At 35.8% G+C, this 17,112-nt stretch overlaps 2 protein-coding genes across 4 annotated transcripts in view; one reads left to right on the top strand and one right to left on the bottom strand.

Moving 5' to 3' along the window:
- ARHGAP6 (Rho GTPase activating protein 6) overlaps nt 1–17,112 on the bottom strand; it is a 1,747,989-nt gene that overhangs the window by 1,089,698 nt on the left and 641,179 nt on the right. The gene's annotated exons all lie outside the window — the stretch shown is intronic.
- Nucleotides 6,498–16,668, top strand: AMELX (amelogenin X-linked). Of its 2 annotated transcripts, none has more exons than XM_044072555.1 (6): nt 6,498–6,593; nt 7,640–7,707; nt 9,161–9,214; nt 10,545–10,595; nt 13,520–13,750; nt 16,498–16,668. In XM_044072555.1, exons 2-6 carry the CDS (start codon nt 7,654–7,656, stop codon nt 16,501–16,503), a joined length of 396 nt encoding a protein of 131 aa, XP_043928490.1. In that variant the 5' UTR covers nt 6,498–6,593; nt 7,640–7,653; the 3' UTR covers nt 16,504–16,668. The 2 variants fall into 2 exon arrangements, with proteins under 2 accessions (XP_043928490.1, XP_043928489.1); XM_044072554.1 differs by having other exon boundaries at nt 13,517–13,750.

The following is a 17,112-nucleotide window of genomic DNA, read 5'->3' as shown; positions in this document are numbered from 1 at the left end:
TTAACCAACCATCTCACAGAGTGGGATGGCCACAAGGGAGAAAACAGGGACTTCTTAACACACTGTTCTTTAGAAGATTGTAAAGCAGCCTATATTGCAAATATATATCATAATTTGAATGAGACTGGCTTACCAAATGATGTGATGTTTGTTATAGGCCACATGTAGACAGAACTGTTGCTCAGTAGTGCTAGGGAACTGATTATTCATAAGGTCTCTTCGAAGAGGCTGCCACATGCAGACATCTTTGATAATTATAATTCAGCAATATATAATTTGGCAATATAACTGCTAATATATATGATTGCTGCCATTTATCTCCATTTTTAGTGTCAATATCTTCACTGGAATTGAGAAGGTATTGTGAACAGTATGCATGTACTAAGAGATTTTGAGCATGTTCTGACAATTGTAAATTATGAATATGGCAGAAGGTAAATTACCAAATAAAATTGCAGCCATCTTAGTGGTTATTAATGATAGTTAGTGAGGGCAGAACTATTCACTGTCTCAAAACAGTGGCTATCAAATGGCAGACATACTTAATTTGTCTGAGCTAGGATAGTTCAAAGTGAAAGGGGGGGGTAGATTACAGGTACACATAGGGATAGTACATAGAGGTAAGAATGGTCAGAGTGGGAAGGGGTTGTATTTCAAGGGGCAGTGAAAAAGCTAGAATCCATTGGGATCAGCCTTTTTCCCACATGGAATAACCTCCAGTAGGCAGTGTTTCACACACAGGCCCACCACTCATAAAACAAGTGAGTTTTTGGTAGTACATAACCTAAGATTCACCAGAGATAGCTAAGGTTTGGACAACAGGCATGGCAACTCATTGACCCCTGAAAGGGATTAACACTAGGAGTCAAGAGGAATTTCCTATTATTTTTCACAACTGGGTTTTTCATTTTTTTGCCTTCTCAGATGGGTGTAGATACTTAGGTTAAGGTGTCACAGTAATTTAAGTGAATGACTGCAGCACTAAAAAAGACCTAAGCATGTAGGGGAGGTTTGAGACTTATTAGTTTACTCTCTCACAGAGTGGAGTAGTCACGGGGAGACCACAAAGACTTATTAGTTTACTCTCCCACAGAGTGGGGTAGTCACGGGGAGACCACAAAGACTTATTAGTTTACTCTCCCACAGAGTGGGGTAGTCACAGGGAGACCACAAAGACTTATTAGTTTACTCTCCCACAGAGTGGGGTAGTCACGGGGAGACCACAAAGACTTATTAGTTTACTCTCCCACAGAGTGGGGTAGTCACGGGGAGATCACAAAGACTTATTAGCTTACTCTCCCTTGGCAGATTGTAAGGTGGCCTATGTTAGAAATATATAATGATCTGAGTGAGGTGGGACTGATAATGTGATTTTCATTAGAGACCAAATACTGAGAGAGTTGCCACTCTGTATTGCTAGGGAACCAATTAGTCATAAGATCTGCTTGAAGATCACAACTTGTGCACATCTCCTTGAGAATTACAATTTGACACCATATAGTTTGACAGTATAATTTGTAAAACTCACATAACTGCAGTCATGTTACTCCCTTTTTAGTGTCAGTGACTTGAATTCAAAATGAGAGGGCATTGTGAAGAATATGAACAGAATAAGAAGTCTTGTCAGACAGACAGTGATAAAGCATATATTTGACAGAAGGTAACTTACTAAGTAACAGGATGGTCTCTTTGATGGTTGCTAATGACTGTTAGTGAGAGCAGAACTATTCCTAGACTCAGACAATCTACAGCAGGGGCGTCCAACCTTTTGGCTTGCCAGGGCCGCATTGAGTGAACATAAATTCTCTTGGGGCCGCATATAAAATATATCATATAGTTAACTCTTTCACTGCCGCGGGCGACCAAAGTCGACCTCCTGGCTGTACTGTAGGTGTTTTCGAACAATGAATAATGTAATAAATGCCTAATATTTGCCTTAAAATTCTAACTCTCATTCTAATTCTCTGATCTAACAACCACTCTAATACCTTAGTTAATATATATATATATATATATATATATATATATATATATTTTTTTTTTTTTTTACAAATAAACAGATGTTCACTACAGCACTAGCATTTTAGCATTTCTCACTGGGAAAACCACTCCAGCAGTCCAACTACGTAAAATGTCAACATTAGCAGCCCTACAATACAATAATATATAAAAATAAGCCAACAAATTTGCAATAAAGTAAATAATTCACATTACTGACTTAATAAAGCAATTCTAAATAAGCTACAAGAGGGTCTCACCCAAACAATTGACTGGTGCTGGAAACATGGCTTCAAGCTAAATGCCAAAAATGCATCATCCCCTTTGGGGAGAGTGATGTCCCCACAAATTATCACATTAATAACAATGTTGTAAGCACGCAATCAGTTGTGATGTGCTTGGACACCCAGGTTGATAGAAACCTAACTTTTGACCACCATGATGTCTCTGTTGTACGGAAAGCTTTTTACATGGCCCACCTCATTAGTAACGGTATCTCATCCAGGGACAAGATGGTCATATCATCCCTGTATTCTTCCTTTATAAGAGCCATTACTGAGTGCAAAGCCCCTTTTGGCATGTGCCTCAGCAAAACACCCTGCTAAAAGAAAGACTACAACCATTTCTGACAAAAAGGTCAAAGGACTAAGTTCACTTCGTTATCCAAACAAACTAAAAAGCTTTTTGCTCTCCTCTGCATCTCACTGGCTCCTATAAATTTAATCACTGGCTTGCTTTCCAGGCTAAGAAAGATCCTGCCTTAAGAGACTTCCTCCACCTCAGAAATACTGGTTATACTTAAAATGCTTACTACAAAGACCACAGCCTTCACTGCAACATAAACAAGCCACTCTGTATGTACAGGTTCTTGATACAAAAACTTCAACTTCTGTAAAAAGTTCTTGTAATTATCAAACAATGTAGTTCAGCAACACTACAAATGGATGGATAGCCATAAATGTAGTCCTTGAGTAAGTAGCATAGCCTTCATCAAACCAGATGGAAAATCCACATACTAACCTTTCCTAGCTGGTTGGCTAAGATCTAATATTGGTTACTCAAGTCTATTTGCCCAAGAAGAGGGGCCTATTTAACTAAGAATTCCATTTGCAAAAATATATTCAGTATACATATTAAATCTCTCTCTCTCTCTCTCTCACACACACACACACACACACACACACACACACACACACACACACACACACACACACACACACACACACACACACACACACGGAGCCCCTACTTCTAAAATAGGAAACCTCAGTAATCACATGACACACACTCACTGAATGAAATTGTCTGGAATTAAAAATATCTGAAAAAAAATCATACTAGAGATGGACTCATCCAACAAATTTCCCACCACCAAAAGGAGCATCAATAAATTAGCAAACAACTTCTCAGCAAAAAGTAAATCAATAAGAAATCTATAAACTCTCTAAGATCATACTACATACTGGAGTAAACATATAGCTTCCCTCCAATCTAAAGCCATTTGACATTCAGACATTTTAATTTGTGCAAAAGTTATTCACAGACTGACAGTTTACTCTATGCTTACGTCCGAACCAGTGATGCATACTTGTCAATTCCAAAAGAATTAAAGTAGTTTAATAAGAAGGTTATTTGCAAGGTTACATGGCAGTTTATATTGGAAATAAGCAAAGATATTAAAAAGGCTCTGTTTCTCGTAATTATGCTGAAAAGTCTTCCAAGGTAAATACAACCTTCTGATTTAGTATGGAACCATACACCTCTCAACCTTAGAGCAAGAAATCTGGAAAAAGAGAAAAATAAAAGTGGGACACATGCCCAAAAATAGTTATGTATCACAGACACCATTGAAACAACTGTAGCTGCAAACAGTATACATCACTTATATTCTTTTTATCCCATCATTGTCAGTTAAGCATTATATGGCTCATGCAATCCTGCCTTCTTTTTCAGCAAAGAAAACCATGCTTTGAAATGACAAATGCATTAAAAATAATAAATAAAACACATTGCATCCACATCCTGCAACTTTCTACCTGTGAACAACCACAGAGCTTTCACCGAAACTAGGGCTGCTTATTTCCCAGGAATGATATCTCACTAACTAAGTATAATGGGATACAATCTACCGGGATCTGGACTACCTGAAAAAAATTAAATTATGGCCTGCAAATTGCAAGTGTGCTTTGTTTAATTAAACTATATTTCTAAGCCCACTTACTGTATTTTTTTCAGTAACATCCCAATATCCATTTCCAGGTCACTTTACAAGACATTGGCAGTGGTACACTTGGCATCCTCCAGATCCCTACAGGACCACACTCATACTCTGCTAGCATTGTCCATGAAATGTAAATATCCATCCACTGCAAATGGCAAGAAGCTATATCCTAACAAATCTAATTTTGGCATGCTTAGTACCCAAGTATCAGGTTTTGAAACAAATAACATTCTCCACAGTCCGTAAGTCTCTGTCTTTAATAATCATCCACAGTTGCAGCCCTCCCAACACACAAGCACACACATACACACTAAAATCCCCAAAATTAAAAAAAATGACATTGTGCCCACCTGATCTGCCAGTATTGATGATCCACCAAAGCTATACTTATTGTTGTCCAATCTGCCACTGCTTAGAACCCACCAATGACAAAACAGTACTGGGTGTTTTTTTGTTTGTCAGAAAGAAAACAATTCAACTTTATAGGGCTCCTATCAGCAGGCCGAAGACGCACATTTTCGAATGTGTCTTGGTCGTACTGACAAAACCGAAACTGCAAAATATCGACACGGCATGTAAGCAAATTCTTTCCCTGGGAAAGAATTTGCTTGGTTGCTTTGATACTTTGCCATTTTCGGCACTGTAGTGTGGTCTCGGAGTTGGTATATATAAGTAGGGGAGGGTGGAGGGCACAGCCCCCCACGTCGGGGGTGTGTAGGGGTTGAAGCCCCCCACTTAATCTCATGTTTTAATGTGCTTCCTTTTTTTTTTTTTTTTTGTTGGAACAGCGATTTCTTTTCCCTTGGAAAAAAATCGCTGTTCTGACAGTTCGGTTTTGTAAGCTTTCACTTACATGGGGTCAATTAATGACCGTTCACTTACCTAAGCATTCAGTGATCTAATATAGACCCACTTTATATGCTACAGTCCCACAAAGTCAAACCACTACTGACCCATTAACCTTAGGCTGCTGTCTCATTCTTACTCCCTGGAACTGCATTACCTTGGATGACTAATTTTATTCCTAATAAAAAGACACAAATTGAAAGATGAAGCGAAAATCCATACAGTTGAGAGGTATGGTTTCATATTCAATACAACACTCTCTCTGTCAGGAAAGCCACAATTTAATGAAAGTGTACTTTTAATGTACAATATATTTGTGAGCTAACTTACTTGTGTTCAGTAGGTAGATTGATCGTCATTAGCCTCTTTGTGCATGTGTCTCTCTCTGTCATGCACACATACACACACACACACACACACATACACACACACACACACACACACACACACACACACACACACACACACACACACACACACACACACACACACACACACTCTTCTTCTATTTTCACATGCGCAAACATTCTGCTTTCATGCATGTACTCACTCATTCACTCCCTCCGTACTTCCCTATTAACACAGGTAAGTGCTGTCAATTTCAAAGGTAATGACGGCAAATCTATACACGAGTCCCTCTTCAGCGAGAACACACACCGATTCTTTGGCACGAAATAACAGTGGGAACACACAGATCCTTCTTTGGTGCAAAAAAATCAAAACTAGAAGGGTTCTTTGGTGCATGCTCACACCGACAGAGTTTTAGGTCATGGGTGTAAAAAGCACAAAACAAAAAAAGTGTTTTGAGGCATGCGTATATCGATGTTGCAGTTACCGGTTGGGGGCCGCATGGAAGAGGTCTGAAGGCCGCATGCGGCCCACGGGCCGCAGGTTGGACACATCTGATCTACAGCAATGTAATCACCATTTCACTCCAATTGCTCATCTAAACTGTATTGATAGTCTGCTTAATGTCTTCACTGAATGCTAGTTTGTTAATTAAATACATTGTCTCAATATTCCTCTCATTACTGGTCCTGCAAAGATAACCATGAATTTAAACTTCCTGTTTGCCTTGATTTCAGCTTGGGGGAAGAGATGAGAGAGTTGTAGTCACCCACACTTTTATTGCAGATCTACCCCCATCATGAATGAGGAAGAGGGTAGACCTGTGAGCATACACTTAACATTTTGCAGTAAAGATTGTCAGTCAATTGTTATAACTTTAACATGAATTCCAAACTAGTTTTAGCCTGTAACCAAACAGTGAAAAAATCTCCTTCTGTCAACACAGCAAATAGGGCTTTGTGATTATATTTAATTAAGCACTTTACAAAAAGTAATAATAGTGTGCTGAAAAAAAAGTGCTTATGTATAGAAATGAGAGCTTTGAAAGTATTCAGACATCTGATTGGGTGTTGCCAGCATCGGAAAAAATTTAAATACTGCAAAACTCCAGCATTTCCCATATAGCAAGACACATTCCAGAGAAGACAATTCAAGACAGCTTTGCAGGTGACTTGTTCAGGTAAACCATTTTCTGAATGCTATGATGCAGGAATTAGCTTGGAGGAACTTTGTCTCTTAGACGGATTTGCCTTGACATAGTGAAATACTTTAGAAGGAAGGAATCTTCCACAGGAAAGGTGCATAGAGATAAGTTATAATACTTTCACAGTCACACTAAACAGGAGATTAAGGTTTAATTTCCTACAGATGCTTAGAAGTTTGAAGAAATAGAAGTATAACACATACCTCAATTTTTATATTTACATTATACTAATATCTGTCTGTCTATCTACACTGAAACAATGGTATGGCCTAAAAGGTTCATTTGCACATATCCCATGTGCCTTCACTATATGACGTTAAATATTTTATGCAATGAAAATTTTATTCTGCCTGTGTCTTTCTTAGATTTTTTTTAATGTTTTGTCTGTGTGACCTTTTTACCTTTTGGTTCGGATGTTATTTGGGATATCTTGAAGCATGCTAATGTTTATGAACATCAGGCATGATTTTAGACAAAAATAAAATAAAAGTTGAAACATAAGTATATAGCTAGTGGGGGTTGGCTTTATTGGTCTGAACACACCTATAATAAAAATACATGAGCATTTAGAAGCCATGTAGTTGAAAGACTGATATATGTCCTTACAGAGTTATCTGTATGAATCCCATGGGCCTCGACTCCAAGAGGTTAAAGCTTTTACACAGTGAAGAAAGACACCAGCTTCACCGGGTCTTTCTTGAATTTTCTTTTTCCTAAATGGCTTGTTTTATATATATATGTGTGTGTGTGTGTGTGTTTGTGTGTGTGTGTATGTATATATGTGTGTGTGTGTGTGTGTGTGTGTGTGTGTGTGTGTGTGTGTGTGTGTGTGTGTGTGTGTGTGTTGCATGTGCATGCTCAGCAGCAAATAAGTAAAGTACATTAATTCTTGTATCCATCTTAATCTGTACATTTTATTATGATCATTTTGATAGAATAAATTTTTTCTCAGTTATAAAGCTCTTCAAAATTATTCATGTTGTTAGTTTGCCTCCAGATCCTTACAGTTTTCTTTTTTTCAGATACATCTCAGAAAATGAATACCTGGCTTCTCTTTTCTTGCCTTTTGACCACATCATTGGCAATACCAGTAAGCATCAGCATGCCTTTAATCATTGTATACAGTATCTGCTATCCAGTAACACACATGTGGCCTTCTGTACAGCATTTCAGCAGTAACCAGAAGTGGTACTGAGACACTAGCATTTGGTTGCTTAGAGTCATAAACTACTCTTGCTGATAAATATTTGAAAAGATATTAACTACATGTATACTATAAGGCATGTTATTCCCTTTTTCAATCAGTGACCAGACAGTTAGAAATAATATAATTTTATGATATGGCCATCCAGTTTTATAGCTCTTGATTTAACTTTAGGCCAGAAACCACTAAAAGAACCAAATTTGTTAAAGAATAATTTGGTCTAATTGAAAAAAAAAAACAGAATAGCTAGAACAGATTTGAGACACTTTGTCATAGTTTGTATCTTTTTTTTTAACTTGTTCCTTTAAAGACAAGCCTTTTATTTACACTATATCAAATAATACAGAGAAAGGAAATTGCGAAGGGAAAAGTCAGCTAATGTTTGACTTCATAGAGTCCCTGTCACTGATTGGTTTTCTTTATACATTTCTATTTTCATAATATAGTACAAGAACATTATTTAAATATCAAGTAGGATGGAAGTAGACAGGTGTCTGTTTTGGTATGTCTCTTTAGAAGTACAGTGTGATAGGCACCTGCTTTATACATCCCTATTGTCATATTCTAGAACAAAAGTATTGTTTAAATATGGATTGATTAAGACTGAAGCAGAAAAAGACAAATTCACAACCTGTCTTGGAAAGGCAGTGTGCAAAGCACCTGATTTAATGAGATCTAGGCCTGTGAGAGAGTGACATGGATTTTTTTTTTTTTTATCAGCAGGATGTCAATATTCTAGGCAGTAACTTTTTTAGTATAAAAAATAATTGATTAGAGTTACTCAGATGCTTCAGCGAGGTTAATTGGTTTACCTTGATGGGATACTGCAGTAATGTCAAATATTTTCTCACCATCTCAAGACACTTCTGGCTTAGGCAAAAACCTTGGTTCAAAGTGGAGGCAGAAATCTCCTGTATTAGTTTCTCAGCTTGTGATGCCACACATTTTTTTAAATAATCTAGACTTGAAAATCAATATACGACTAAGAAAATAGCATTGTCTTGACCTTTTATCTGGTGTTTTCTTGCATTTACTTAATTCCTCTGAGATCTATGCTGGTCTTCAGTATAAGCTGAGTTTGCTCTTTCAGTTTTATCAAACCATTTGCCCTCTTGTTTAGCCATTTCTAACAATCCCCTTCAAGTTTTTTTTTTTGGATATGCAACCAGAATGTGTTTTGTAATTCCAGCATTTCAGTAAATTAGCAAAAAAAAACTTCATGTGTGTAGCTAGAACTAAATGTCCTAATATATAAAAACAAGAAAGATTTAACTACTGCAGATAAAGTCAGTCTTCAGCCAATCAGTATTTCAAATATTGTTTTGTGCTTTTATTACAGTTACCCCCTGCTGGACAGCATGCAAACCCTGGTGTTATTAACATAAGTTATGAGGTAAGCTGTTTCATACATGCTTGTTTCCCATCTTTCATAATTGCAAATGCATTGACAGTCTGCGTGAGCCCAGGTGGCAAAGTTCTGTAAGCAGAACCTAAAGACTAGAGGCTTTACTTGGCAGTTCCATCTTGCCTCCCCCCACATGTAACAGCAGCAGATGCCACATATTTAAGACAAGTGTGGGTGGCAACCTACAGCAAATGGAAATCCAGGTGTAAAGTGAGAATATTATTTACTGGAAAAAGCTTTGTCTTTCCTATAACTCTTAAGAAAAATGCCTGAACATTGTTAGGTTTCTTACTTTAAACTGATTAATCTTTAGTAGGGGGCTTTGAGCTAAACAATGAGGTTTACTAGTGCTAAAAATGTTACTTTCCTGTGACAGCAGCACTAGAGCTGAAGCTTTACAGCTTATTACTTGTATGTTTTCTTTTTCCTGACGGTACTTAATTGTATATAATCAATGTAACTATGTAATGCTCAAATTGTGTTGCGTAATTATTCTGTTACTGTTTTTTTATCTAGTCATCTACTACAACATTCATTGCATTGTCAAATGCTCTGTGAGCTCAGATCATTGCTAAAAGGTGACAGCTGACCACCAACTTACCTGGTCAATAAATATAATATATAAATTTATAAATACATTAAAATAAATAAATAAATGAAAGAAAACCATATATGCCAGTTTTTGACTATTAATTGTAAAGTGAACTTCAGGTCTTACTGCATTCATAGTACCTGCTTACAGCAGTCGGTACTTTTCACAACTAGAATTTCTTTTAGAAAAACATTTTAAAAAATAGAAATAGCCAAGAAATCATTTGATATTAAATTACCTTGTGGAATCCAAACATAATTTGAAAAACAGCTGAAAACAAATAGAGGACTTCTCCGGAGTTTACCTGCTCGTAAAGTACACAGTGTTAATAGCTTGAGTTAGTCACTCAGGAGTGCATTATATACTCTAATAGCATAACCCTGGTGGAGAAAAATGAAATAAGCTTAGCTGAGATTTATCTGTACACTGTTCTTCCTCATATGAAGTTTTCAAGTGAAGTATACCAAGGTGGCTCAGGCTATGAAAGAACAGAAAAGTTCATTTGTCAAAAATGGAAAAATGCCTTTAGATATTTTCCTGTTTGTGTCATTACTTTGTACTGGTCCCTCTTTTTTACATTAAAGCCAGGCAATAAGTATCTTCACAAAAATCTTGGAAAACATAACAGCATGCCTCACAATAAATTTTGGTGAAGAGTTAATGAGCTTCATAATTTAATTAAAACCTAACCATTATTGTATCTCATATATTGTTGTTCCTTTTCAGCTGTTATCCCCATATGCCTGGCTAAATAAAATGATGCGACAAAATCAGCAGGTAAGATAATCCACAGCTGTTTGATAGTGTTTACATTATAAATATCACAACACCACTGGAATTAGAATACATTGCAACTTAATGAAACTTCACAACCATTTCATTTTATTTAACATAACTGGTGTTCTTTTTTAAACATGCTTTCATGTTACTACCCCTCCAAATAATGAGTGACCTTTAAAATAAGATTCAGATTTTGACTGCCTAATTGTTTTGATAGAAAAGTTTGAGCAAAATTTTATTAGCTGGGATGTCACTGTCCTTGTGAACTATATCAAATGTATGCCAAATATTTCTAGAAGAATAAAAACTGCACATTCTGGTGTGCTCCTGTACATACACACAAACACACACACTTGCACTCACACATACACATACTTGAAAGTCATAACAATTGAAATAGCACCACTTCCTTATAGTATCTTACATGCAAAAATGCTATCCAAAACGTACAATGTAGCTCAGGAAATTACAGATGAGATTGTAGTACCTTATCCTACCTTCAACAGTTATTTTTCTCTGAATTCTAAAGACCAGCCCCCTTCTAAAACAAGTTAAACAGAGGCAAAAATACAAAGTTATGACAACTTTTAAGAAATAATGCAGTCTTCCTTTATTGCATACTCCAAGCCTCCTTATTCACATTCATGCATTAATTTCCCAGTACATAATGTATCTGGTTACAGATCACAGGGAGCTAGAGCCTGTTTTGTCATTCAATGGCCAAAAGGCAGAAAACTAAACTTGGTGGGAGACAAATTACTTGTAAGATGTATACATGTGCCCCCCCCCCCCACACACACACACACACACACATACACTGTAGCTTAATTATCACAAAAAACATTGTTAAACTTGATAAATTTAAGACATGACAGATCAACAAACTAACAAACGATTATTATAATTTATAGAATAAAGGCTCATTATTATTTAAAAATAAACAAGCTGATTGGACAGTACAACCAGCATATCCATTGTAAATCGAATACATACCATTAGAAAAAAGTCTGGCCACTGAAGTTCCAATAAATGGCCAGAATTTCTATTGGCATATGCTGAGGGACAGAGCAAAATGTAAGAAAAATCAGGTACATTATACAAAACTAAACAAATAGAAACCTACCAGATTTTTCTTACATTCAACAAACAAAAAAGAAAAACAGCAACAGAGATTCTGCTTTCTCTGTCCCTTCTCATGTGCTGCACTGATGTCCTGTACAAGTGTGGGAATGTACGTCCCATATGCATGCTCAGTACATAGGTATAGGGAAGACAACTCAGACTGAAATGCTCTTACACAAAGGCATTATTTAGGAAAGGTAATCAATTTCTTTCTTAAATAATGTAATTGTATAATAACAATAATTCACTCCTTTTTTTGGGTGTATCAGGATTTAAAGCAGAAAAGATACTCACAAGTACGGCAAGTGCACAGGCCCAATAAACTGAAAGTAAATGCAAAAAACAGAGGCCAGCACCAAATGTGGTTTAAATAACTGAATATTTATTTAACCATAAACACTAAAAGGGCAAGGTAAAAACCCTTAAACAACACAGAATCCAACCAGACTGGTTCCGGCTGAAATAGCCTTCCTCAGTGTTAAACAACATGTAGTCACATCCCAGAATTTATACAAATCCATTAATTAGATACAACTGGTTAGTGATTAATCACAAATTATCATTTAAGTCAGGCTGAAAAAGCCCACCTAATTTAATAATCCATTTCTTCTCCTTAGCATTAAGAATAGTATAAAACCCAGATGTATTAGTCCTGTCATCCACTATTTTATCAATAACAGTAAATCTGTAAGAGGCATTAATATGTTTAAGTGTATGCTTATATAAGGCATTTGATTGTCTTTTGTTCCTAATATCGCTCAAATGTTCACCAGTTCATAAACATAACGGCCTAAATGTTTAGCCAGTGTAAACGGCAAAACATGTACACATTGCCAAATATATGACCCAGTCTGACCCACAATTGGCCAAAAACTTAATATCATAAACCAATGGGGTATTCCTACTGCTAAACTGTTTAGTTTTATTCACTCTAATGCAGTGTATACTATGACCACAAGGTACACAACCACATAATCATTGTATCAGGATTTACCCACTGTTTCCATTGCTTAATCACTGTCTTGATCAAACAACATCAAGCGTGGGTAAACCCTAATATATGCACACAGTGTCATGGGCTACTGATTAACTCTAATAGTATAATGTCATGCCTATACGTTAGAAAATAAACAAGACTCATAAGAAATAACATCTTCTTAACATGATTGAAACTGAATGATCTACAGAACAATATTCTAAACTCACTTGATTCATGTGAGAATGTCAATTTTTTCTCAGTATGCACTAAGATTGGACTTATTATTATAAGATAATCTGTATAATTTAAACTAACGGTGTTGCTAACCAAAAAGAATTAGCATTTATATCTAGTAAACGGATAGAAAGACAAATCAGAAACAGTTCCGATGAAGGCAGCAATGGGATATCAAAGTGTAAGCATAGGAACTGAAATCAGAAAAAAAGTTTAATATTTTATCATATATACATACTGTCATGAATTTCATGTTTAGCACACTGTGCAAAGTTAGTATGCATTGTACTGACTCATACCATGAAATGTCTATACATCTACATGACACCAACTCTGACCTTTACAAATGAGCGTGTCTTTACTAGAGCTGATTTTCAATGTACATACTGTTATAAACTACCCTGACATATATAGGCACTACTTCAAATAAACCAACTTTTTAAAACAATATAACCAAACAGTTAACTGTCACTGAAATTTTAATTATTGAGAATTTGAAAAAAAATAATACAATACTGAAATGTTATTTTAATCAACTAAAAATAAACTGACCTGGCATATATCCTGTCATTCCTCATGTCAGCAGTACCCCTCCTTTGGATTTGAAAACATGCAGCCATGGCCACAACAGCCACTCCGTCCAGTGCAGCAAGGACCACAACCAGCAATTCCACAGATGCCTGGAATGCCAGGAATGCCTCAGCATCCCATGTTCCCCACATGGGTACAGGAGGTTGAACATGTTCTACCGGCACAACAACAACCAGCTCAGCAGCAGCCTAACCAACAACCTAACCAACAAGCACAGCAAGAACTGGTACGTATGTAAAAAAGTTCTCAAAAAGGCACATTTTCATCTGTCCCAGGAAAAGATATGCTTAAAGTTTAACAATACTTTGTGTCATTTTTTCTTTCTCTTAAGTGGTACCATAGTGACAGTTGCCATGTCAAGAAACATCAAGGACAGAACATCAAAAAAATTAGTAGCACTGCAATGCACATTGATTATTATGAGGAATTTATCAAGAATTTTAAAGTATTTTACTTGAAATAACAGCGATGACCCTGAATCTGCTGATGTACCTTACACAGTTACCATGTTTACAGCTGGTTAAAGCAATGCATGCACCTTCACTAAACTACAAAGCTACAGTCAATACACAGGCAAAAGCTATACTTATAAACAGTCCTTAATTAGAAATAGAAGTTATCTTAGAGCGTTAAAGAAGGATGAGCACATGTATTTAAAATGTAAAAGTCCGGTCAGAATTCACAGTTTAATGGAACTGTTCAAAACCAAGAGTAAAGGTAAAATGAGAGGACAGTATTGCAAATGAGTACATCAGATGTAATTTTTGTCACATACGACACTACCCATACAACAATTGTCATTGTTGGGTATTCATAATGATTTCAATGGTGTAGGTATTCTGACATTAGGTAAATTTTACACTGGCATGGCACCAGTGTATACTGTTGATGGCATAGCTATAACTGGATTACTGATGCCACAGAGTCACTTGCTGATGGGTATAAATCAAACGAGTACTGATATGCTTTCAGGTTAGGGAAAGGGTGCGGACATGAGGTACTGAAAAACCTATCTTTGATGGATTTAAAGTGGAAAGGTTTTAACACGATGCACAGATGTTATGGAAACTGCACATGAGAGCACATACTTTTTCTCTGTTAATAATAATCTGCAGTGCTTGGGCCCAGTGTTTCTGACACTTGGAAATTTTGCATGGCTACTGACAGCAATATCAGGAGGTTCAAGATCAAATTTATGTAAAGAAAACTTAACTATTCCAAGGCTTCAAAGATGCACTCCATAGTCATGGATTAGATTCCAACAGTCACACATTGTCCATTTGCCTTTGCTGCTAGTTTAGGACAGATCCTCACAAAATACCTCTCTTACACTTTGATAGCCCTTTAGTGCATCAGATATTAACTAATCCCAAGTTACTGGTTTCCCATACAGGACACTTTTTCTAGGAAAATGTAGGCCCGTAGCTATATAAAGTATCAATCAGTTTGGACTAAACACTCATGATATGATCCCATTTAATGCGGATGTTAGTAAAAAAATTTGAAACTTACATTTATTTTCAGAAAGGATTTATAAAATAACAGAATAGCTAGAGTTGCAGATAAACACGACAGAAATAGTTAGTACCTGTTTTCACCACCACAGTTAGACCACACCATACAATTGTATCTTATTATCTTAAATAATAAAAACAAACATTACAATGTTAAATACTTTCATAAGTATCCACATGATCTCCATTTGATATACTATATTTAACAATGTTCGTTTTGTCTATCATGACAGATATTTTACTCACTTCTATGTGCGTCTTTTGATAAGTCTGTTTTTTTGAAATTGAGATGCTGCACATTTGATTAATATGCATAACAGTGGCTGATATTTCGCAGGCTGTATACTGTACATATTGTCATCAGTTGCATTTCAGCACAATACAAATTTCCACCTGATACAGTTGAACTGTTTATACTTTAATTATCTACATATTTTACAAGCAGTGAAGAGTCAGACACCATATTAAGAGTATAAATACTATATGAGACTAACTACATAGCCAGCCTAGGTAATGAAAGGGACTCTTATGTACATAGAACAATTCAGCTGTTGTGATCTTACTTTCCATAGTAGTTTTACAACATAAAGGTATTGAGATACAGTACCTAATGGCATTACATATCTCACCATATGTGAAGTATATCAGCCTAAAAACTGATATTTAGCAAATTCAACAAATTGAGTTACACAATTGTGTTGGAACCTCATTGCAAATTTAGCCAGCCTGACTCACACAAAATATCACTGAAGAAATCTTCATTGTCAGCCAATGTGACCCCTTCTAAAGTCTTTTTTTTGTTACAAATTTTAACTGAACTGTCAGGTTTACTAAAAGATTGATACTTTAGATAACAGCAGATGTTTATCCACAATAACTTCATGTTTTTTTTTCTTGATTTGACTGCTAAGATCTTGACATGTCCTATAAACGTTATACTTAATGGCAACTAATATAAAAAAATGAGAGTCCCCACGTTTCATTCTTCTGTTTCAGTTGAGGGCAGAATGATTCATGCTGGCACAGATTCCAACTCATTTACCAGGAGTCTCTGACATTGTGCTTTATAGATTAACTTGTAAAACACCCAATAATATGAAAATCAGCACTGGGATGCACAGTGGATTGATTTCTTATGCATCACTTAATGATACCAGCAGAACAACATACAATGTGCTCTTCTTGGATCAGTAGGCATATTAGCATTGTACCTCTGTAAATTAAATAGCCAGAGAAATTAATTTATCCTTAAGTCTGTATTTTCTCCGTATTTCTTCCTCGTATGTGAAGATTATTTTTCTAAGATGAGTTGAAATTAGATCACTGCATTCTAAATCAATTTTAAATTAGGAGAAAAAGATATTAATAAACAAAGCAATAAAAATACACATAAGTATTTTGTTTATTAATTGTATCCATTCATATTAATTTATAATATACATTTTTTTTTCTGTTCCAGGACTAAATCAAGAAAAGAAGAAACTTGAGATATGCCTTGGCTACATTTTTGCTTTCTTTAGGAATGGCCTAACCAGATTGGTGCTGTTTATTTTAATTAAATATTTAGGTATATGGATGTAAAACTTCATAATTAATTAGATAATGAAATATAATAAACAATTGTACTCAATGAAGTGGTATGACTGTTTTTTGTTTTAAAAAATATTAGTTAAAATATGTATTATGACTAAGTTTCAATGTTACAAGGGCTTATTTTACAAAGAATGCTATAGATAAGTAAAGCAAATAATAAAAAAAACATAAAAATGAATCTCACACTTGGGCCTATAGTCCACATTTCAGCAGGAAGAGTATAACAGTTATATTGAACAGAAACACAGCATGCTGTCAGCTGCAGACAATAGTATAGTGCTACACATGAGTATGTTTAACTATGTGACATTTCACGAAGAATTGTCCTGAAAGACAATGAAAAAACACACACACAGCGTACACAGCTAAACTATTCCAGTATGCAGCATACAAACTTAAAAGGACATGGAGTTACTCTCAGGTATTCAGCTTTGTAATCACTGCACTTAATTATTTTTTTCAGAGTATAGACCTTACAATG

Source organism: Protopterus annectens, chromosome 5.part0 (genome assembly GCF_019279795.1).
Source record: "Protopterus annectens isolate FY-2018-M chromosome 5.part0, PAN1.0, whole genome shotgun sequence".
In the NCBI taxonomy this organism is placed as follows: Eukaryota; Metazoa; Chordata; order Ceratodontiformes; family Protopteridae; genus Protopterus; species Protopterus annectens.
The sequence above is the reverse complement of the archived record's forward strand: the minus strand, read 5'-3'. Positions and strand labels throughout refer to the sequence as shown.

Bases quoted from the DNA above. Each gene is read 5' to 3' on its own strand.
- AMELX (XM_044072554.1), top strand. From the start codon at position 7,654: ATGAATACCTGGCTTCTCTTTTCTTGCCTTTTGACCACATCATTGGCA. The intron at 7,708-9,160 runs GTAAGCATCAGC...CTTTTATTACAG, and splicing joins CCACATCATTGGCAATACCA to TTACCCCCTGCTGGACAGCA. The intron at 9,215-10,544 runs GTAAGCTGTTTC...GTTCCTTTTCAG, and splicing joins TTATTAACATAAGTTATGAG to CTGTTATCCCCATATGCCTG.